The 23,641-nt window shown below is 42.5% G+C and overlaps 2 protein-coding genes and 1 long non-coding RNA gene across 7 annotated transcripts in view; 1 reads left to right on the forward strand and 2 right to left on the reverse strand.

The window, feature by feature from the left end:
• COL14A1 (collagen type XIV alpha 1 chain) overlaps window positions 1-13,942 on the forward strand; it is a 125,295-nt gene extending 111,353 nt beyond the window's left edge. For 2 of the 4 annotated variants that reach the window (XM_065627402.1, XM_065627406.1), the window contains 4 exons: window positions 154-342; window positions 10,311-10,388; window positions 11,321-11,476; window positions 13,029-13,942. In XM_065627402.1, coding sequence (XP_065483474.1) covers window positions 154-342; window positions 10,311-10,388; window positions 11,321-11,476; window positions 13,029-13,342 — 737 coding nt within the window. In that variant the 3' untranslated portion in view covers window positions 13,343-13,942. Of the gene's footprint in view, window positions 1-153; window positions 343-10,310; window positions 10,389-11,320; window positions 11,477-12,491; window positions 12,526-13,028 lie in introns of all 4 variants that reach the window. The other 2 variants (XM_065627403.1, XM_065627404.1) reach the window with 2 other exon arrangements.
• On the reverse strand, window positions 13,429-16,759 carry LOC135984815 (uncharacterized). 2 transcript variants are annotated; one of them, XR_010605714.1, is made up of 3 exons: window positions 16,695-16,759; window positions 16,036-16,138; window positions 13,429-13,614 (listed from the first exon to the last, which is right to left on the reverse strand). It is a non-coding gene; the product is annotated as an uncharacterized LOC135984815 (long non-coding RNA). The 2 variants fall into 2 exon arrangements; XR_010605713.1 differs by lacking the exon at window positions 13,429-13,614 and adding an exon at window positions 15,180-15,260.
• Window positions 16,760-18,060: 1,301 nt separating this feature from the next.
• The window catches only part of MRPL13 (mitochondrial ribosomal protein L13), a 37,150-nt gene continuing 31,569 nt past the window's right edge, over window positions 18,061-23,641 (reverse strand). Inside the window, exon 7 of the mRNA XM_065628836.1 lies at window positions 18,061-18,279. Coding sequence (XP_065484908.1) covers window positions 18,255-18,279 — 25 coding nt within the window. The 3' untranslated portion in view covers window positions 18,061-18,254. The remainder of the gene's footprint in view (window positions 18,280-23,641) is intronic.

The following is a 23,641-nucleotide window of genomic DNA, read 5'->3' on the forward strand; positions in this document are numbered from 1 at the left end:
CTAAACCACTGTTTCTCCACTGACAAGCACACAACTTCATATTTCGAAGCACGACAGACCATAGCCCTGAGGACCTGCCAGTGCTCTGTTCAAACTGAGCTGAACGAGATTCTCCACTGCAACTTGAAAACGGGGACATTTTTTTCCTGACAGGTCATATGGCAAGATATAACTCAATTCTGAACCAGATTCCAAGCCAGTCTGTCTCAACACGAACCATCGCAGGACCGCCTGGTGAGCCAGGTCGGCCAGGGGCTCCAGGGCCGCAGGGTGAACAAGGATCACCAGGCATGCAAGGGTTCCCAGGAAGCCCTGGGCAACCAGGAAGACCAGGAGAAAGAGGTAGGCTTCATACTTCACATGTGCAAAAATATATCTCCCTTTCCTGCTACATTCTGATGGCTTTTGTCTCCTGTCTAAATGTGAGAAGAACCATTTTCTCACTAATTGATTGGTGAGCTCAACACAGACCATAGTGAAAGCTCTGGAGACTCTCAGTCATGAAGGTAATGCAGGCTTTGCCAAGCGCGATTTGGTAGCATCAGACAGAGGTTTAATGCCTAAATTGCTGAAGACTGGTGGCATCTTATTGGGCACATCCCATCACACCATGCTCTCATCTTAGTAGGACTCTGAAGTGATCTGGAACTCTAAATGTATAAGCAAAGGAGCTTTTGAAGAAATTCAGCTGCAAAACTGATAGGTCCATGCTGGGGAAAGACTGAGCTTTTCTGCTGAACTTGAAATATGTCTGTCTGAATATTTCTAAATTATGATCGTTTGAAAGGAGCAAGGTTGATAAGAAGAGGGAAAAAATCTTAGTTTATATGGGGTTGAGAGGATCAAGGAGAGGAAAATATGAAGTCAGAGAGAAGTAATACAATTAACTCTTCATTTGCAATCATTCTCTTCTATATTCTTACATGTAGGCTAGATCCCTTTCTCCTTTCTTCCACCAGTATTGTCTAATAAAGAAACAAGCTCCTTTTTGATTTACTCTCTCTCTGTGCAACCCTGGCAATCTCTGGTGTACCAGAGTAGCACTAACCTCACAGAGGTAGGACTGAGTAGATCTATGATTGTGCAAGTGCTTTGAAGAGCATCACAAGAGGAACTGACCAAAAACCCAAGAGACAAATGTGATATTCAAGAGCAGGGAATTTGTGTTGCTGTTAATGAACTGCTATGAAGCCCGTTCAGTTCAGGAGCTCAGTGGTTCCAGTTCACAGTAGCTATGATGACCAGAGTTAAAGCACTGTTCTCAGAAGAAAGTCTTTGACTGAACCCGTGAGTCTGTGGGTCCTTCATTCTCCTCAAGACTGTAATTCTAATTACCTTATTGAAAAAAGAGGCAAGGTTTAGGGTACTGGCCTCTCAGTCATGCTGCTGCCTGCTCCAGCTGAGTAAGGACCAGAAAGAAGGAGGAATGAGGGAGCAGGAGGCAAGTAGGAAAGAAAATCGGACAACAAAGCAAGTGGTGACCTGGAGAGACTAAATGCAGATTTCAGGGCAGTTGCTTCCATACTAATACTGGTGTATTTTAAATGGCTTCTCAGGCAGGGACTTTTTAAGCACACAGAATATTTTGCTGGGACTTCAGGAATGGAGGAACCAAAATGCCAGGCTACGAAAAGGGAAACCTGTTTAGCATTTAGCATGTATTTTGCATCATATTTGTTGTGCTGAGGGCCAGACCCACATATTGTACTACTATGAAATCAGAGTGATTAGATACAGTCATTTAAATGAAACAGGATGTAGGTTAACCCACTGCTGGTATTATTAGTATCTGGGAGTCAGCATTGGTAAAAGAGTGAGTACAGAAAGGGTAAAAACACATTTAAAAAGAATATTACTCTGTTCCAATCTATATAGATAACTGATGTTGAAGGGACTGATTTTGGCAGGTAGTGCTTGTGGGGAGTTTCATTCTTGGTAGAGAGTAAGCTCTTATCGAGTATACTTCAAGAATTGTAATCAGTCAGCCAGAGCTCTCTGCAGATTTTCATAAAATGTGATCCCAAATGTTGGAAGTGTTTTACAGTATTCATAGCTTAAAATGAGATTGATTAAGAATCAAGAATCCATGTGTAAACTTAAAGACAAAATAACTGGCTAGTTTATTTGGTGTGAGAACGGATTTTAGTATGTTAATGTAACTGGAGCCTGGCAGAGAATCTGGAAGGATGAGAAAAAAGCTCATTCAGAAAGTAGATAAGAATATAGAATAATTTATTAGTCCTTAAGGATTTAATTTCTTCAGAAACAACTGAAATTTTAGACTGATGTGTGCTTAATGTAGTAGCAGATTATTCAGCAGAAAAACACCTTTGGAGTGGTACAGACCCTTGGGATATTTCGGAATCCATTTCTAAGGAATCGCTCTAAGCTAACCCCAAAACGCATCAGTGATAAGTAAAAATTATATTTACCAGCTTCTCATGCTTATAGAGATTGACTGGAAGTTTCTTGTGCATTCCCAGTTCTCACTTGATTCCTACTTACACATCATACAGTGAAGCAGCAGACTAAAATTACCCTGCTTCTGGATGGCAGGGGTTTGACTTTCTGGTGACTACAAAGAGGAGGATAAATAGACTCAGGCCCCATCCCTTGCTGTGTTCCAGATCATTGTTTGTATTTAACTTGTTCAGCAAGTCACACGTGTAGTCCTGTCCTGAAGATTTCCAGCCAGCCACTTGGAAGTCTTTATGAACAATGTGTTGCTTTTCGCTGATGTCATCAGCTTTTTGGTTGTATATGAAGTCAATTTAGTGTTCAAAAGCAGTGCCAGATTAGAAAAAAGTCAGCCTCCACCTTTAAATACAGAAAATACACTGCAACAGAGACAGCAGTGTCCGTAGAGCATAGTAAAAGTAATAGACACTAAAAGGAAAAAAATACCTTTTGTTTATCTTGTAGAGTGTTGGGTTTTTTTTGCCTCAGAGTTCAAACTATTGGGATGGCTGCAAGAACTTGTTAGAGCCTCTGAACGGAGTGGCAAGGTGCTGGTAGGAGAGAAGATAAAAGAGTGGGGGCACGCTAGATGATGTTTCCTCCTGCTCACCCCTCCTGGCCACCACCCATCAATCCCAGCCTGTGAGAGGGGGAAACTTCTGCAAAGCAGCGTGTAGAACTGGTTGGAAATCATGCACCAAAGAGCTTTACTGGAAAATGTCAGCAGTGGGAGATCTTTACATCAGTGAACCTTCCTGCTAACTTGCCTGGCCAAGAGCTTCTTTCCTCTTGTTGACCTTGTCACTCTGCCAAACATTAACCAGATGTTTTGGAAGGAGGTTTGGACTGAGACTGTGTCCTGGAGTTGTGCTCAAAACCTCCACTTGAACTTCTAGGTCCAGGGTGTCCCATTCCTAGATGTATCCTCTCACTAGTAACACACTGAGCCGGTCCTTCCAAGAAAGACCCACCTCCGTGAGAAAGGAGAAGTCATTCTCTTGACACAAACAGTTCTCAGCGGCTGTTGCCAGCTCAGATCTATTTTTTTTCCAGTGTAGACACAAGCGAATGGATTAGGATCGCACTAAGACATTTGTTATTTAGTTTTTCTAGTTGATTATTCTTTGAGCTGTACACTGTGGGGTCTTATCACTTGTTTTTTTTTGATGATGTGGAAAAAAAAATCATCTCTGGCAATCTCAATATTTGTTAGCAATATGAGCATTTTATTGGTGCCCCAACAAGCCATTTGAATTGAAACAGCGATTTAAAGATTAAGGAGACCACATTGTGTTATCAGTCCTTTATAGTACATAGTCCCAGATAAATACTAGAATCTTGCTCTTACATACTTGCATAAATAAACACTGATTATTCACAACACTCACCTCTACTTTAACTAGTTCACAGCACTGGTTTCTATTTTTATTTCAGTTAGTTCAAACATCTTTTGTTTTGATTTTATGTTTATGAACTGGGACTTAAATAACTAGTGTCTGGCTTCTCAGTGCTCAGAAAGTAGTTGGAGTACTGCAGAATTTTTTTCCAATTATTTTTATAATATATGGGTAGTTTTCTCAACTTTGAGGAAAAATGTAAAAGCGGTAGTAAAACTTATGCTGAGGCACTACTAGATTTCAGATGCTGTGAAAGTGCAGTTATTCTTCTGCTGGGTGGACATCTGCTCTTCTGCTGTGTCCTGAAGTGATGCACAAAGCTTGTGGCTACTCGCTCCACCCCACTGTGATTAAAATACAATAAATACCTAAGCTGTCACTGGGAAAATCACTACTCTCAAGTACAGCTTCATCCATATTTGCTTCCTGGCTTCATATGAAAGAGTTAGTTAAATATTTGTTATCAGAAGCCACATGTTTACAGCTCTGATGGCAAAATTTCAATGGAATTACATGGAACTTTTGCCAGTTGAGTCAATTAATGTGTTTATTTCCAATTTTAACTTCATCTCGATTAATAAAAAATCACCCTGTGTTATTGTACACTATGGTTACAAGTGAACATCTTTGAAAGCGGACATTTTTGGTAGCTGTTTAATTTTTCTTAATTGCAAAATGCAGTTCTCCTCAAAGGACGGTATTCTGTTAAAGACAAAAATAGATAAGCAATACCAAAGATTTCCTTTTGTGCACAAACCATGGACATTTGATTTTCTTTGCTAGGCAATGTGTTTGTGATCTTGGTTTTGTTTTTAATAACTGATGCTATCAGAGGTATCTTTAGCAGAGCATTGGAAATAATTTATTTCAGTTGCTTGTGATCTCCATGGGGCTGAACCCAAGCCATTGTTTATTTTGGACGGGGACAAGACATAAAAAAGTGGTTAGCGTGAAGGGGGAGAGACAGTTTGATGTTGTTGCTGAAGTATGTCCAGAGCACAAGTATGAAAACAGTTACTAGAATCTGAAGCCACTCTAACTCAAATGATAGATCTGATGCACACTTTTATCCCTGAGAGTGATTAACCATTGAGGTAACTTGGAGAGCGATGCCTTGACTTTCTCGCAGCTGTGCTCTAATGAAATGCAAAAGTGACCTTGACAGAAAGTGAAATGGGTGAATTTTGAATGTTCTGTCATTTACAGAATCAAGAGGTCTGGGAATGTTAACTTACTCCCATTACAGAGCTTTGGTGGAAAGTCCATTAGGGAAGCCCATGAAATGCTTGATTTTAACTTATGTGAATTTTACCTTAGGAGTAGGGTATCCTTGCATTGGTGTTTGTTTTCTTTCACTTGGGTAAACTTTACTGGAAATTAAACTAAAAGAAACCTGAAGCAGACTTGTATCTTGGCCTGCAGTATGTTTGCATTAGGAACTTGATATCCATGTGATTTCAAAGGTTAGCCCTGCGCAAGAGCTCCATAACTTGTTCCAGAATGAACATTTTATTCTTAGACTGAGTAGATTTGTTCCATATTTATCATTTCTTACTGCAGCTTATTCTGTGAACATCACGTATGGGCACGTGTTCTTGTGTGTGTAAAGAATAATAATTGAGCACATGGAAGGCTGTGATTTGAAAACATCAGGGCAACTTGCCTTTGAAGACACCATATAATGTTGTTGTACAGTAGGATAAGCAATGGTCCATCATGGACCAGTCTTCTTATGATCAAAGCAATGCAGACAGACTTTGCCTTTTGCAAATGGTAAATATTTCTTTACAGGACATGTACAGTAAGAGGCAATTTAGATAAGTTTACCTTGTGAAATGGTCTGCAGCAGAAGTAGAGAACTGCAACAGAGTTGTTTGAAGCAAGCCAGGGCTAAGGAAATTTTAGGTATCTGGAATGCAGGCCAAGGGGTGTGTCTGAGAAATTTGTCTTCAAAATGGGTGGAATTCAGTTGTTGATCACAGATGATGTGGATTTTTGGCAGGTTCCCTCAGGAATATAAATGTAGGCTAGAGCATATATCTGCCATGTAGGACTGCTCCCTACATACCCTGTGCAATGCAATCATTCACCAAAGGTTCTGGATAGCACTTCTGACTGAAACTGCAGCCTCTGCTAACCAAAGCCTGCACTGCAAACAGGAGGTTCTGACTCAGTTTTGGAAGACAGTCTCTGAGAGCAGGAATCCCATGTATTGCATTGCTAAGAATCCCAGAAGAAAAGATGTCAGCAAATTTCCAGAGACTGGAGTTTAAACACTTAAAGACCCGTTGACCTTCAGTGAGATTTAGGAGCTAGGGCTACCAAGGCTATGGATATTAAATTCCTGAAACTTACCTTTTGGACACTTTATAACCTGAAAGTCTAAAACAGTCTCAAGGCTACAGCTTTAACAACCTGGTCATGTTGCTTTTAGCATACTTGTAGTTTGACCGGGGGCTGCTTATTATCTCCTGGCAAAAGGCTGGTAGGAACTAATTCATTTGTAAGCAAGACAGAAGGTAAGAACACTAGATGTGAAGGAGGCTTGATAGAAATGATGGAGGTACCAGTTCCTCTCCAGCCTTTCTCCAGTGGTTAAAGGTTAGAGCATAACTTAGGCAGTTTGAAGCTGCATTCCTTTCCTACCTCCTACCACCACTGGGAAGAAGGTCTTGTGGTCCAGTTTGATGAATATATTCCTCTGTGTGTTGGATATTAGATCTTGGAATAAGGTCCGAAATGAGGCCTCCCTCTCCCTGATAAGTTTTTGAGCAGTTAGGCTAGAGAGCTGTTCTTAATCTTTTTGGCCCAACACATCCTTGTACTCAGCACTGGTGAGGCCACACCTCGAAACTTGTGTTCAGTTTTGGGCCTCTCAGTGCAGGAAAGACATTGAGGTGATGGAGAGAGTTCAGAGAACAGCAGCAAAGCTGGTGAAGGGTCTGGAGCACGAGTTTCATGAGAAGCAGCTGAGGGAACTGGGGCTGTTCAGCCTGGAGAAAAGGAGGTTGTAGCATGGAGGGTGTTGGTCTCTTCTCCCAGGTAACAAGTGATAGGACAAGAGGAAATGACCTCAAGTTGTGCCAGGGGAGGTTTAGATTGGATATTAGGAAAAAATTCTTCATGGAAAGGGTTGTCGGGCATTGGAACAGGCTGCCCAGGGAAGTGGTGGAGTCACCATCCCTGAACATGTTTAAAAGACGTGTAGATGTGGCACTTAGGGACATGGTTTAGTGGTGGACTTGGCAGTGTTAGGTTAATGGTTGGACCTGATGATCTTAAATGTCTTTTCCAAACTAAATGATGCTGTGATTCTATCCTGAGATGGTAGCCTGAACCACTGAGTAGGGGGAGAACATAGAGGCATGTATCCAAGCCACATCACCAAGATTGTCTACACTTGAACATCCAGGATTTCTGAATTTCAGCTATATGCCATCATCTAAAAATCTGCAGAGCCTGCATGTGGGATGGGTCTCAGCACAGAAGAGGTGGGTCTCCGCATGGCAGAGCCACTTCGTGCTGCTGTCTGCACTGTGGAATGAGCTCTGGAGCTCTCCAGGGGGCTCAGATACGCTGGGAAATGGAAGGGCACTAGGGAAGGGGAGAGGAGACCCCTAAAGCCCTATTGACCACAGCCCCCTGAAACCCTACTGGCCTCTTACCCAGCCTAGGGCTCATAAAAACTAGTGGGATCATGACACAGATATCATTGAAGTCTTTCAGTGTGCATGCGTTTGCCTATTTCTCTAGACAGGTAAGATGTGTGCCCTGGTGAGTCAGCTCTGGAAGCTGTTCCTCCCTTCAGCATTTCTTCTTTATTTAATTGTGACCCCCTTAGCGCTCCAGGTTCCGTAACCTGCCCCAAATGCTTGGCTCTCTTCAGACTGAGTGTCGGTGCTTAACTTAGTTGTGCACGTCAGATGTGGCTTCATTCTGGTGTCAAGCCCAAATGCCCTTTGAAAAGCTGGCTTTGTGGCAGCTCTGTAGGTCTTGAGACTTGTGGTTGCAGATCGTTTTGAGAATTTCACCGAAGATTTTAAACAGCAGAGGAGGTACTTGCTTTGCTTTGAGTGTCATAGTAAGCACAGGTGAGAGTATTAAACCAGCAAAGCAGAACCTAGGGATTCTTCAGAAGAATTCCATGTCCTTGAATATCATTGTGATCAATAAATCAGTGTGAAGTGCCAGTCATAGGATAACAAGCTTATGCTTGTGGTATGAGCAAGAATTTGCCAATAAGCTGAGGGGGGTGATTCAGTAACTGAAGAATTCCGGTAATCAACAGGTTTTGAAGGCATGAGCTGGAGTCTCCAGGTAAGAGCACATTCTGGGGTACACCTTGCACTTGTGTTCCTACACTGCTCAAAGGCACATTTAGTAACACTTGTGCTGACATCGAGAGAGAGGAATGTTAGAGGGAACTGATGCACCATTGTAGTCATCAAATGACTAAAGGGTCAGGACAACCAAACAGAAAGATTTCACTTTTAGTAGTAATTATATAAATATTCCATTATCCATAAATTCAGGGATGAGGGGTACAAGGCCTTGTTCTGTCTTGCCCAGTATCCTCTGGAAGCAGGAGGAAGAAGACACCTGCTATTTGCAAAATAATGGTATAAACATCACCCAGATTTCCACACCTGCTCTCTGACACTTTCTGCTGATGCATTTTGGCCATGGTATTTCTTCTCTTGGTGGCCAAGTCTCTCCTGTTAAACACAGTGTTACTAGAAATGCTTGGAAAGCTTTGGTGACACGCTAATGGGAAATGTTGTTAAAAGTGGCTGTGGTTGTATAATTTCTCAATGAGAAAGTAATTGGTCACCAAAAGAAATTGAAAAAAAAAAAGCAAAAGAGCCCCAAACTTGTGCAATCAAAGGAAATATAAAGTACAAACGGAAAGCAGAAAATACCTCAACTATGCCAGGACAGCGGCAAAAAAGCTTTCTGGAGGTAAGAGAAAGAGCTCGTCATGCTTTGGTTAAAAGCGCTGTGCTCAGTATGGAGTTACTGGTGGCTGTGGTGCAGCCTGGGTTTTCCACATGGTTGGGCTACACGATATAGTGCCCTGGAAGCCTCCTGTTCTGTAGAAGACCTAGAACTCCTCAGCAGGTACCGAATCTCCTGTAATTCAGCAGACTCTTATTTATTGAACTCGATGGGAGCAATTCTTGGTCAGTGATGGGTTTTAATTACAATTTTTTCCACAGTTAGAGTTTGTTCTTACTTATTTACTTCCATGAGAAATTAGCTTATGAAGGAAAAAAAAAAAGTCCTCTATAGCTCCTTGCAAAAAGCAGGTGTCCTCCAAGTGTTTTTCCCTAAGAGGTAACACTTACCTGAGCAGGAGGGAAGGAAGGAGGCCAGTCAGTTGAAACTGTAGATACTGCTCCATCAAGGGCAGCAGCTGTTTTCTTTCTACTTTGTTTTTACGGAGGTGTTCTGTATTGGCTTTGACTCTTAAAGTGCGAAAGCTCTGAAGCAGTGAGAGCAATTACCAGTGCTGGGAGGTCTGGAAAATGGGAGGAAAAGTCCCACAAACCAGCCTGGATTTGGTGTCTTTGAACTATCCAAATCAAACACAGACTTTATGAGAGTTTCCAAGTTGCCGGTGGAAACTCAGGGTCTGGAATTTGTAGTTTTGACACCTACTCTAGTTCGGCACCACTTATTGTGATCGCTGCATATAGAAAGTGTTTTTATAGGGTGCCACAGTGGTAGTGCAGACAGAGGTGGAAAGCTGGAAGAAGGCGATGCCTTCTGGATTACTAGATCTGTGATCTCCATGGATCACACCCAACAATAGAAATTGAGGACCACGAGCAAGTGCAGGAACACAACTCAACAGCTGTGCGTCAGTTTTGTGACCAGGAAACTCTTAGATTGGGCTTTGTTTGAGGGGACAGATTTTGACTGTGCCGAAACTCCTTTCTTGCCTTCTAGCAAGACTCTGCAATAACCCACCATACCTCTCTCCATTTGTGTGTGGAACCATCTTATGCTGAACCACTCTTCGGTGGGTGAATGTTGGAAGAAAAATTGGCTGTTGCGTTAAAAATTTGACTTTTCTGGGCCACGCAGAAATTTATAGCCGGCCTTGTGAGGCTCTGAGGATTCTTCTGACTCAGGATGGTTGTACACTGGTGTAGTCCAGAGGCAGCTTTCCAGCAGGAAGCGCAGCCTGGAAACTGGCCGATGCCTCTGCATACCACCCCGGTGAAACCACCACGGCAGCAGGAATGTTTAAGACCCCAGGAATGCCATGTTTCCCTTGAGAAGCTGTCAGGGAAGGGAGGGAAAAAGAACCAAATAATTCTTTATTTTTACCTCTTTCCTCCTCTGCCATCTGTTTCTAGATGAAGAATAGCACATGGAACTATAATCCTCGTTAAATAACAAACACTGCACGCAGTTTGGTTCAAAATGTGACTCTGAGTACTATTTCCTTAGGTTTACCAGGCGAGAAAGGAGAAAAAGGCAATCCAGGGGTTGGAACACAAGGACCTCGAGGCCCACCGGGATCTACAGGTAAAGCTGTGGCATTTGAGGTGTCTGGATTAGGCCACTCCGACCCATGTGGAAAGCCACAGGGCTCTGTCCTCCGCTCCTGAGGCTTAAGCAGCAGAAGAGTCGGTAATTTAGACACCCGAACTGTCATAATGTTCTCACTCTGTAACACAACATTGTGATGTGCCACGTGATGGTGTCATCAGTCACACAAGTATTTTTCTTTTCCCTGTGATAAACTGCTTCTCCAAAACCTTTTTTTTAAAAAATATTTTAATTATTATTTTCAGAGATGGAGTCTGAAAGGGGAAAAAATTAATCTGGATTAATTGCATTTGTTTTCTCATTGACTTAAGGCGATACCTAACTGTGACTCGACACAGCAATGTATAATAATTGGGCACATTAACCACAGGGATTTAGATCTAGCTCCTGAAAAAGCGTAGAGGCCGAGATCCAGGTCCTGTTGAAGCAGGTGTAAAACTGGATTGCCTTCCCCGGGTGTTCTGGCCATCGGAGCACGGGTGCCGGGGCGCAGCATCGCCCCGAGCGGGTGAACACAGAGCTGTCCTCCCCGCGAAACCGCCCTTCTGAACGGCTGACGCTTGGTGAAACCCTTGCTTGGTGTAAATTCCTGGCTAAAAGCTGTCTCTGGCAAGGAAGACGAAGCAGCGGCCAGAGAGGGGGCTCGTCAGGAGTGGGTTCCTGCTCTCTGGCCGCTGCTTTGTCTTGCTTGCCAAGGAAAGCTGCCGCCCTTCCCTCAGCTGTCTCCTGGAGGTGTTGGTAGCACACCCGGGCCGTGTTTTCCAGCCCTGCAGAAGAGGTGGCCTCGGCTCTCTGTTTTCATCAAGGGGGTTGGACTAGATGACCTTTGAAGGTCCCTTCCAACCCAAACTATTCTGTGATTCTATGAAAGACACTACTCAGGTGTTTCGTCTCCCCCTTCTACGCAGGACCTCCAGGAGAAAGCCGAACCGGCAGCCCAGGGCCACCAGGCTCTCCAGGCCCGCGGGGTCCCGCTGGTCACACCGGACCCCCGGGCTCCCAGGGTCCCTCTGGCCCGCCCGGCTACTGCGACCCCTCCTCCTGCGCGGGGTACGGCATGGGAGGTGAGTAGGGGGAGCCGATGGCGGGGTCGGAGGAGGCATTTTCCAACAGCCCAAGTAAGATGGAGGCTACCGGTGAACCTTGCACTACAACGTGGTAGAATCATAGAATGTCCTGAGTTGGAAGGGACCCACAGGGATCCTCGAGTCCAGCTCCTGTCCCTGCACAGGACAACCCCACAGCTCACACCGTGTGTCTGAGGGCCTTGTCCAGTCTCTTCTTGAACACTGTCAGGTTGGGGCCGGGACACCTCCCTGGGGAGCCTGTTCCAGTGTCCAGCACCCTCTGGGTGAAGAACCTTTTCCTAACGTCCAACCTAAACCTCCCCTGGTAGCTCCCTAAAAACGTGCGTGTCCAGTGGTGCTGTATTTCATGGGACTGCAGCGCGAGGAGGTGACCCCGGGCTGGTGACCAAGGAGAATCTCCCGTCTCTCCTGGCCTGTAAAACGGATCCCACATAGTGGCTTTTTGTCCTTTATGTGTTTGTGTAGTTAGGACCCTGCTCCATCTCCATGTCTGTGTGTTGAACCCCTGCCTCTAATGTGTGTGACGACTGAGTTTTTACATTTGTAGTTTTCCAAATGTTTTTTTGCTCGGGTTCCCCTCCCGTGTGCCTCGGAATGGCATGAGAGCATGACCCTTACTAAACCCCTGGTCGAGTGACCTGACACAGGGATGCACGTGTCTGTCATTAACCAGCGAAGCAACCTGGAGAAAATGATTCTTTCTACGATCTTCTCTGTATCCTACTTTCCCGTCTCATTGTAGCACGGAGAGGCCACGGGAGGAAGTTAACACAATCGCCAAAAATCATGTCCCCCAACCTAAAATTGAAATTTATTAGTAAAGCACTGGTTACTACAGATGTTACACGTAAGATGTATTTGTTTGATGTTTACGGTTTAATCTACCCTGGAGCCGATTTGTATGTTTTACTCACCTGAATGTTTTTGTTGTCGTCTCTTCCTGTCCTTTCCTCCTCCCTTCCCCTCCCCGCTGTTGGATTCCTGTTTGAAGGCCCCATCCCTTACAATGGCTACCAGTCCCGAAGGTGAGAGGCCCAGGCTGGGTCAGGAAGGTCACAGGTGGATGCTGAACTGCTCTGTGCTTTCCATCAACGACACTGACTACCACTAATGAACTCACTCGCTGCTGGACATGCACTTAGCTGCCTTGCCACGCTCACCTGACCCATTTTGCCTGTTTATCACGTATTTTAGACCGTAACTGGGATAAGCTAAAGCAGGCAGGTCGCGCAGTGTGTAAGCACAGGATTACAACTGGCCATTTGACAAATTCTGGTGGTGGTTTCCAACTAACTTGGCTGTCTGTTGGTGGGTTTCCAATCGCTCCAGCTTATTAATTTTGTTAAATGTTTTCACTGTTCCTTTGTGTGAATAAAAGATGTGTATTTAAAGATTATATATATACTCACACGCATTATATATAAATATATCTATATATGAAATGTCAAATTCCTAATGAGTGCTTTAATTTTCTGCCCCCCTCCTCCTGTGTTAACCGTATGAATACTCTTGGTGGTGGTGGGTTAAGGTGGATATGGTGAGCCAACCGACCAAGACATCCCAGTAGTGCAGTTGCCACATAACTCCTACCAAATCTATGACCCCGAGGACATGTATGATGGTGAGCAAGAGCCGTACGTGGTTCACGGGTCCTACCCCTTACCAGCCCCGTACTCCCAGTCCTCCTACCCATCACCTCATGTTGCTCAACCAGAGTTCACTCCTGTTCGAGAAGAGATGGAAGCTGCTGAGCTGAGATCCCCGGGAATCAGTCGCTTCACGAGGAGGATCGCCAAACGGAGCATCAAGACTCCAGCACGCAACAGGGCGAATGGAAAATAACCCTCTCGGTGAACTGTTTAAATAAGGGAAACATTTTACGTGCATCTGTGTGTGGCCTTTTGTCCAGGTGCTGAACCTGTCCCAGAAGATGTTTACAGGCTCTTGTATTAAAGGAGAAAAAAAGTGTACATGGCCAGTTGACACAACAAATCATGGTAATTATCTTGCATGCCAGAAACTTAGTATGTTAGTGGGTTGGTGCTAGATGATGATGAAAGGTCACCTGTAGATCTTTCTCCGGAGTTCTGTTCCATGCACTATTCCAACTGTATCTAAAAAAAAAAAAAAATATGCATCCGTTAGTTGGTGTATGTAGAACCCTTTGGAAAAGTTAATGTTTTGTTATCCATGTGTTTCCAGTTGATTATGTTCTGTTGGTTTTGGATGAATCGCTTTACTGAGTTAACCCGACTGCATTCACCAGAGAACAATGCATAATCAGGTTTCCTTGGACCCAGCTATTGCCCTTTTGCAAAGAACTCTTATGTTAACAGAATATTTTTTTTTAACCCACATTATATAAATACACAAGAATTTTCCATGGGAGCACACTGATAATTTATTGTGAACCTCTTTCATTTCTGTTTTGTATGCAAATAAAACTGGCAAGCTTTTATATGGTAATTCTGCATTTGATTGATTTTTACTGTGGAACAATTGTATAGATCTACGGGAGACAGAATGTAAAGAGAAGAAAATGCATTTTGGTTTTTCAATGCTTTCGGGCAACTGTTTTATTTTAAAGTATATAGACACTTTGTGTAAACAATATTTAGCCTTATTTTTAAAATTATACATGGACAAGTGGAGAGAGGACCTAAGAGAGGGAGGTGGTTGTGCTATCTGTGGATCTGAGATTTTGTATATTGACGTGCCACTGTCCCAAGAGCAGCAGGTGTAGCTGAGAAGGCAGCTCAGATCAGCTGATGATGAGAGGATGAGAAAAACTCAACCCAGCTGCTTGAGGAGCACCAAGCACTTGGTGATGTTAAACTAAACCAGCTAAATTATACAGTGACTTGTAAACAGTTTTGAACAGCACTGTGGAGACTAAGCATCAAAACAGGATTTAAAGATTTAGACGTGGACCACTTTTAATCCAGCCCTATAATCCAGTCCTATAATCCCAGGACCTTCTTTCCGCTTGCCCAAACTGGGTTCGGTCTGTTTGTGAGGAAAGACCTGTCAGCTTTTCCCTCTGGCCACAGCCAGGGACTCTCTTAGCTCACCAGGACAAACTGGTACCTTTGCTGTGTAATCTCCAATTATCTGGCCTAGAATTCAGCCTCATGGGTAACACAAACCATTTACATGCATGATTGCGTGGATCCCAGGGCTGTTCTGCTGAGGTGCTGTGTAACTCTCTTCCTGTTACTTCTCTCACCCCCTAATTCCCACCGCTGCCTTGGAGAAAGGTGAGAAAAGTTGCTGGAAACATGAGTTGAATGTAGTTTCCTTACTTGGACTTGCATTTAAAGTAAAGAAGGTAGAAAAGTATAACAATTTACAGACCTAGAGCAGCCTAAGCCCAGTTAACCGGATACTGAGGCACCAAGTGATCATGACTGTGTGTGCTGTGTGTGTCGAGCCCCTGGCACACACTGCTGACAGCCAGAGAGATTATTAAAATTAGATGCAGATTTTGGCTGCATCCGGTGATTAGTTTACCTGCCTGCCCTGGGCTGTGCACACCCACCTTACCTTTCCCTCTCCCACTCAGGTATTGTACCGACACCTTCTTGTCTTACCAAGATGCACCAAATTGTAGGTCCTGTGGAAATGAAGCTGAGTTGGCCGCTGACGGACAACCAGCGTTCAAGCAATTCTGCTGCTGTTGTCCCAGAAAGACTTGGAGCCTTGTGTTACAGTTCATAATTAATTTACAGCCCAGCGTGTGCTATATCCAAATGCCAAGTTCCTGTGGGACCGGGCAGAGCAGCAGGATAAAACCAGAGAGAGCGGGGGGACAGCACGGACACACACTTCAAAATGAGGCAATTGGTGGCACACTCATTACAATTTTAAAACAATTTATATACTAAAGCGCAAACTTTAATTGCACTAGTTAATTTGCTTTAACTTTACACTTATACTTAGATTTACTAGCACCCCGCTAACCAGAATGCTTCATCTATCATTGGTTGTCTGTTCACTTGCTGGGTATGCCTTGGTAATAAAAAGCCACCGGTGGGCACAACCAAGTTATAAAAACATTATTCAGGATTTGTATGTTCACCAAAAAAAAGTAAGACATAGATACATACGGTCAACATTTTCTCCAAAATTCAGTCTCCAAATAATCCGGAGTGTCTCGTATTTTTCCAGACTGCGTAAGAAGCTCAGGTTGCTGACTGTGAAGTGTTTAACACGAGGAACAGCTGATGCCACCCAGATCTTACCAATAAAATGTATGTACTTTATGTGTCATTACACGACAAAGAACATTTACTTTAACATATTGCTTTTAAATATACATTTACTAGTGAACTAAATGTGGTTACTGACTTGGAAATGAAGTCTGAGTGTTCACTAGAAAAGAACGTTTCCTGGGATAAGCCCATCTGAATGCCGCAGAAATGCCTGGTACCAAACCATTATTTCACATAATGAAATATGACTAAAAGTAAAGAAATATTTTTCTTCCTATGTGATGCTTGTATAAAACAGATATAGAAAACACAAATTTTCCTCACCGAACACAGTAAAATAAGGCAGGTAACACATCAGCATCTTCTTCTGTACATAAAACAATCGGTGCTTCATTTATATACCCAACAGCTTTGGTTTGAGGGTTATCTGTGTAAAAGAGCAGTCGGTAATGAACTTCAGGGAAGCAATTTGCAGAATCAAAATAAATTTTAAGACTTATTTGCATCATTCAACACTTAAGTTCGGTTTCCTCATTTGGTTTTCATACTAAAAATATTGCTGCTTTGTTCTTTAATACATTTTTTAAGTAAGGAAGGCACGTTTCTGTGACTTGAATCAAAATCAGATTTGGGCTTAAGAGGGGAAAAAAAGGAAAGAGCATCTCCATATGATCTGCCTTTACTGTCTTTTATTTCAATAAGTTCCTTAATAAAATCTATACCCCGGTGGGCTGTCAGCAGAACTACTCCTGAAGAGGAAGAGCCACTTGAGGGAACATCCTGCACAGCCCCAGCTGGGAGCTCCAGCTGGCAACGAGCACAGTCAGGCCGAAGGTGCCATCCCCAGCAGCTGTGCCCTGTAGAGCAGCATTGCCTGTCGCTTTCTGACCCACACAGAACGTTACTGACACCAGCTCTCCTGTGGATGATCATGTAGCATCTCCACATCAAGAATGAAATAGAAACAGGAATATATTTAATACCATTTGGCAGCTACAAAGTAGAGTCAACCCTGGTGGTGTCACTCAGCACTCCGGAGATCTAAGCGCAGAGCGGAATAACAAGAGTCTGAAAAACAGTAAGATTATTACAAACCAGTTGTTCTCGTCCTGTCCATTCCTTGCCTAAGCTCCTTACACAGTGCCTGGAAGTTCCTTTCCCACCAGCGTGGTTTGCAGATGGTGTCACCTCTGAAATCCACGCCGTCCTTGCTGCTCTGCAGTATCCCAGCAGAATGTTGTGTTGGAACTGAAATGTTTCTCCAGCATCCAAGCAGCTGCAGACAATGTAAAAAGCTGCAGGCTTCCTCCCTGTAGCAAACACACCCTCTGTAGCATAAACCCATTTCCCCTGGCTCCACTTGCAGGGCTGCAAGCACACCCTGCAGCATTCCCTATCAAAAGATGGCCAGAGCTTCAGCATGAAAAATTATGGTCAGTGACCAAATACTGCTTTGGTCATAATGAACAGGCTAAACTGTCGGCAAAGCACGTTGTGCAGGAAAACGCTTTCTAGAAGATTGCTGAAGACTGTGAGATAAACTCCCACGAGACATAAAAAAATGACCCTCACAAATCTCATCACCTCCTCATTCTTCCAAGATGCATCTTTTAATACCGTTTTTCTTGTGTCTAACAGGACTACACTCCGCACGCACGCCCACCTGGTACGTGCAACGGCTTTCTCTGGAGAGCTGTGGTTTTTTAATGTAATTTGGCTCTGGAAGAAGTTTGATTTTACTTACCACCAGCACAGCAACTTCAGTGGGTATATTCACCTAAAAAGACAAGCAAACTGCAGGTGCACATAGACGTGGGTTCAGCGAAATCTCACCATTAATCTCACAGGGTATATACTCTCTGTGTTCTAGAAAAGACTTTCACAAGAACCACACAATCAGTTACAGAAACAGAATCATAGATTCATTTACGTTGGAAAGCACCTTTAAAATCACGAAGTCTAACAGATTAAACGGCTTGAGCCACTGTTTTTTTATGTCATCCAAAAAGAAAATGAGCTCTACATGAACAATTCGCCTTTTCTGAACCAAGATGGGCATTCTCTAGTCCATCCAGCTGTGTAAGGATGGATCTCGTTTCACCAGAAAAGCGAGTCAGATTATTTACCAACGGTGCCCTTTGTGGGAGCCCTGCGACCATAATTAGTCACTGCTCCTACTGCATGGAATTCAAGTTTGGCAACTTTTAGAGTGAGACACATTATTTCAGTAAACAACGTACTCTCTCCATGAGACATGAATATTAATTAGAAATGTATCAATTCTTCAATAATAATATTAAAAAAATATAATTAACAAATACCAGATCATACAACACAGAGTACCGCTGCTGTTAATACATAATATTTATTGTTAGCTGTTTCAAATACAATGATCTTTATAGTCTTTCCAAATAAAGTTTGCTAACATCTGTCAAAAACATTCTGTATAGAAGGGTTGGCCGAGATGCACAGATGCTTCTATGTTAGAAGAATTTATTTTCAAGGAGAAGAGACATTCCTGATGGCACTTTTTCTTCTTTGAACTACCTCCTTCGAAAATCTTTAGGTCTGGGGGGGGAAAAAGCAAGCGCTTTGTTAAGGAAATACATGGAAACTGCAGTGGCTTTGTTTTCAGGATGCAATAACAGCCATAACTATTTTTATTTCCTTATTCTGACGCCTGCGGTTTTGTGCTAATGAATATTTTCTGGATTACATTAAAAAGACAAAACTAACCAAAGAAATTTACTAAGACCTCTAAGAATTCACAGACATCAGGACTAGTTGGTCAAGGTGTTTCTTACAAGCTGTTCCTCTTTTCCTAAACAAAAGGAGTGTCTTTAACTGAATGCACTGTCACAGGGACTTTAAAAACTATAGTTAATTTGTATCCACTTCAAAAAAATAATCTGTGCATAAGATGGCAAGTTTTAAGTTAACAGCATAGTCCACCACAATACGACTACAATAATAAAACCCAATGATTTAAAGAAAAACCTACTTTCACACACACACACACATGCTGCTTCTCTTACAGACAAACTGAAACTGTGAACTGTGTCTCACTGGAATTGAACAAGAGATGTAATAACAAAGGTTTTGTAAACATGTAATGGGACACCAGATCAGTGGATTTGTGGTGGAGTTGAAGGAAAAGAGAGGAGTAGAGGAAAAGCTGCAATCCACATCAGTAAACCAAGTTACATTTCCAATGGTGGTAAATTTTATCATTAATTTTGTTCATCGGTGCAAATTCAAAGCAGATAGCAATGGAAGCAGGGAGCTTCCTTTGGAGACAGAGAGTTTAGATGGCTGCAGAGACACCACACAGCAATCTAATACTTAATTAGTCATTAATATCATGTGTTGCAGATGTAGTATTTTTCAACCAACAGCACAGCAAAGTGAAGCCATTCATGCAATTCTTGTTCAAGCCTGTAGGTTCTTATGTGAAAGCAGCTCTGGAGTTCAGTCTGTGCTATTTCAAATGCATCACATAAAATTTGATGATTATATGAATTTTAAAGAATGACTACAAGGGCGAGCTAGTGTGCATACCATAATGAATCATAAAGCTTCTTTGTTTTCCATTTAAATCGCATATTCTGTATTAACATTTGGACTTGAATCTTTTGTGCACGAAAGAACTGCTGTAAGCCCCATATACATTTTTACATACTTGCTTAATGTCAGACTCAAACGTACTGAACATTTGCTGGCTAGTGTGCACAGGGAAGTCAAGTCGCATTTCCCAGAATCCTGGATTTCAGTACTCAGACATATTCCACATTTTCTTACTCAGTTCTCATACCTGCACACTGGAGTATTTCATTATATCACACTGTTCCTGGTGTATTAAGAGAGTGGGATTTTGAAGTTTTATCAGTGCATTCGTCCTAGAGAGGTGGGCCAGTGCCAGAAGATTCCAGGGATGCAGCATGGTAAAGACATCATTGTCTTGCAGCTTATAGTTATTACTCTTTTTTCATAGGTCACTGCTCAAAGGATTTTTCATTTTTCTTTGAATGGCACAATTAAAACTTCAATCTAGGGTTACGCTGGAGTGCTGGAGAGCTGGGGGTCTCACAGTACTCACAGTACTTTGTTCTGGGGTGAAAATATTCTTTTTTTTTTTTTCTTGCTTGTAATCTGCATTTCAGCCTTAATGCTCATTGTCTTAAAAGTTAAATGCATAAAACACTGGACTTTCAGTTTGCAGTCTTACGAAGTTAATGAAGCTTAAAGGTGGGATTTTCTACACTGAAACACTTGTGTGAACAAATACAAAAGTTTTTAAAGCCTTTTCTGTCACCACAGTAGGCTTTTATGCCTACTAGTACTTGGCTTTTGAAGGCCACAGTCTCTGCCTTTAAGGAGTCCTTGGCACTAGGAAAGCTAAGCCTGGAAAAACACTGCTAAGCCTTGAAAAAGCGTTATAAAATATTTTGACAGATGAAGAATATGAACCCACAAAACCCTTGTCTACTCAGAGAGAATGATGAACTGCTTGTGAACACCAACGGATAACTGCTCATTGATAAAGGACATAAATCTGTGCAAGAGGGTTCTTCTTCAATGGCAGCACTTTTGCCTTCCTGAGCAAAGCCCTGAGACGATGCATTTGGAAAAACGGAAATGTCATCTCCTAGAAGAGATGGTTCAGAAATTCTCCCAAAGGCAAGACTTCACATAGCTGCTTCTCTTCTTTTTTTAAGGTAACATTCTTGGGAAAAAAAAAATTGCTGTATATTGACAGCAGGCTCTCCAAGACAAGGTGAATGAGGAGGCAGAATGTGGGAATGAGCATCTCTGAAATCTGTGCTAAAAGGCAAAGTATTATGGGTTCACTGAAAATATGCAACATGAGTCTGTGCAGCACATGTCTGCCACCAAAACATGGACAAAAATATTTGTCCCACTAACATTTTATACTGCACATAAAAAGCATTAAGACACAGTCCAGTGAATTCTAGGCAAAATACTCTGCAAATTAAATTAACATCCAATTATGCCTCTCAGTTCTTCTCTCCCTTAACAAATACTTTACCATTGAATAATAAAATTGAAGAGCTGGTCCTAGCTCTGATTACAAATTTTAAATCTCTTAAATTCTCCCAACTTTTTTGCATACTCACAGCTACTGGACGAGGAATACAGTTGATGTAAAATTCTCGCAATCCACAGTCACTAACCCTTACAAAATAGGTAAACTGCACATATTTGCAGTTCATAGGATCAGTTTTTGCTATGGAAAACAAAAGGTTCTTGGTAGTCTCCACTGTAACTAGTAGTGTTTTCTTCTTCACAAAACTCTGCAGAATTAAGGTATTCCGCATTAAACTTGTCTTTTGATACGGATGCCAGCCCTACACTCTTCAACACTGAAGAAATCAAATGGACCAAGAGAGTTTTCCCATTTACAGGGAAACTATAACTTTTTTGCCCTGTACCCCACTTCAAGAAACAAGACTGAGGTCAAACTAAGCCCTAGAACACAGGCTAAGATTTTCTCTAGAGGCGCAGTACATCTCGTTCAGTCTATTTTATAATCTGATTTTTCTCACACACATACCTCAGCATACCTCTTTGTAAAACAACACTCTGCAAAGCTTTTCTACTCAGATATGTCAAATTTCTAAATAGCCCTGCATTTGCCTTCATTTTGAAAAGAATTGCTTTTTTTTCTCTCTTGATCAGTGACAGCTGTTAATGGTCATAACTTCAGCAAGTGTTAATCCTGTCTACAATACAATCAGTACAATCTCAGGAGTGAATGTGCACGCATTAAAAAAAACATTTCTGAAACTAAGTCCCATTATCTACCAAAATAAGCCAAATGCCTCCTTAAAACATCAAAGTCACAGCTATATGCACCTACAGGTCGTGTCTTTTTAGCCTCCATCATAACTCCCACATCAGAGAAGCTCCATCAGTGACAGCAGTAATGCTACTGTTGCATATGCTATATTAGGAATCATACAGTTAAAAATACCCTGGTCCTGTGACATTGCCAGTTTATGATTCTGTAGAAAGCAAAACAAAACTTTGACTGTATTTACTCAGGAAACAAGTTAATCAGAGCGTAAGAGAAAACAGAACTGAAGGCAGATTAACAAGACTGAATTATTTCAAAACGTAAAGTAAGGTAATAAATACAATCCTCACTGAAAAAGACACTAATATATTACATCATTCTCTCAGAAAGATGTCAAGATAAGAAAACAAAAGTTCTCAACTTCCTGATCTGCCTTTTTATAACTTATTCAGGATCCCTACAGATTCTGTATAAAATATGAAGAGGAAAATGTTGGGAAGCCAGTTCTGCCTGGCTCACTGCTACAAACTATTCCCAGCTCGCTGGTTAGCAAATACAGAGTGATCTCCACAAAAGGGACCCCTGAACTACCTGCGGCCCATGAAGACTCTGTGTGCAGGCTGTACAATTACACGCCGTGCAGAGCAGAGAGAGGAACGGGACGAACGGTTTATAAAATTAAGAGAAGTTCGTTTCGCATTCTAAAGATTTAAGAGCTGCACATCCTCAGTATAAGGCTTTGTTAATCTGGATATTCTTTTCATACCTATTATTTGAATGTAATGAAAATCACGGGCTAACTTCTCTGTGTATAAAGGATAAAACGACAATTTGTGAACAAACTGTTAAAGGTTGGATCTACGACACTCAACAGAATATGTAAAATGTTAGTGGAATTATGGATCAAATGGAAGTTATTTAAACTTTCAGAAGTAATGTGCTATACTTAAGGGATACTGAAGACACCCTATACATCCAGGTTATCGTTAGTGATTGAAAAAATGGAGCAATTTGTGAAATCTCACTGAAACACAAAACTGACTTATTCTTTCTCAGAATTAGAACCATTCAGATGTATTAACAAACTCAAAAGATTACTTGGAGAGGCTAATTCAGGTGTGCAAAAGCTTCAGATACCATTCACCTACAAATGTCTCAGAGGCCCTGGTGGATACCAGGTTGACCATGAGGCAGCAACGTGCCCTTGCAGCAAAGGCCAGTGGTGTCCTAGGCTGAGCGGGCAGAGCAGTGCCAGCCCAACAAAGGGCCACAAAGATGATTATGGGACTGGCACACCTCGTATACGAGGAGAGATAGAGAGCTGGGACTGCTTGCTGTGGAGAAGAGAAGGCTCCACAGGATCACCTCAAAGTATCTAAACACCTGAAGGAAGGGTGCAAAGAGGATGGAGCCAGGCTCTTTTCAGGTGCGCCCAGCGACAGGACCAGAAGCAACAGGGACAGACTGAAACACAGGAGTTTCCGTCTGAACATCAGGAAACAGTTTTTTACTGTGAGGGTGACTGAGCACTGTAGCAGGCTGCCCAGAAAGGTTGTGGAGTCTCCATCCTTGGAGGTACTAACAAACGGTTTGGATGTGGTCCTGGGCAACCAGCTCTAGGCGGTCCTGCTTGAGCTGAGTGCATGGACCAGATGACCTCCAGAGGTCCCTTCCAACCAGCTGGTCTGTTCTAATACAATGATGTGGTTAGAATTGCTTCTCAAGACAAAACTGTAATTGTGTGAAATCTGCATAGATGCTGAAGACAGAATTCACAAGGGCAACCTTTAGCGTAAGCACGTCTCTTCAAGTCATCTCTCAAGTCAGTGAAGAAAGGCAGGGCTTCCTCAGTGCACTTTAGAGATCCAGTTTATTTTTTCCAAACGGAGCTTAAACTACGTGTGCTAAGGTAATACTGAAGTTTGGTGACTGTACATGTTAGAAGAAGAACAGTTTCCCTAACAACCCCCACCAACTCTAACCTACACCACTTGGTGCAGCTCCATAAAACAAAGTTACCTTTAATCTAGGTTGGTCCCCTGATCCTCTTTATTCCTTTGCTACACAAGCAGAACAGAAAGGCAGGAAAAGTGATGGATGATACATAAAACAGCC

Source organism: Caloenas nicobarica, chromosome 2 (genome assembly GCF_036013445.1).
Source record: "Caloenas nicobarica isolate bCalNic1 chromosome 2, bCalNic1.hap1, whole genome shotgun sequence".
NCBI classification, from domain to species: domain Eukaryota; kingdom Metazoa; phylum Chordata; class Aves; order Columbiformes; family Columbidae; genus Caloenas; species Caloenas nicobarica.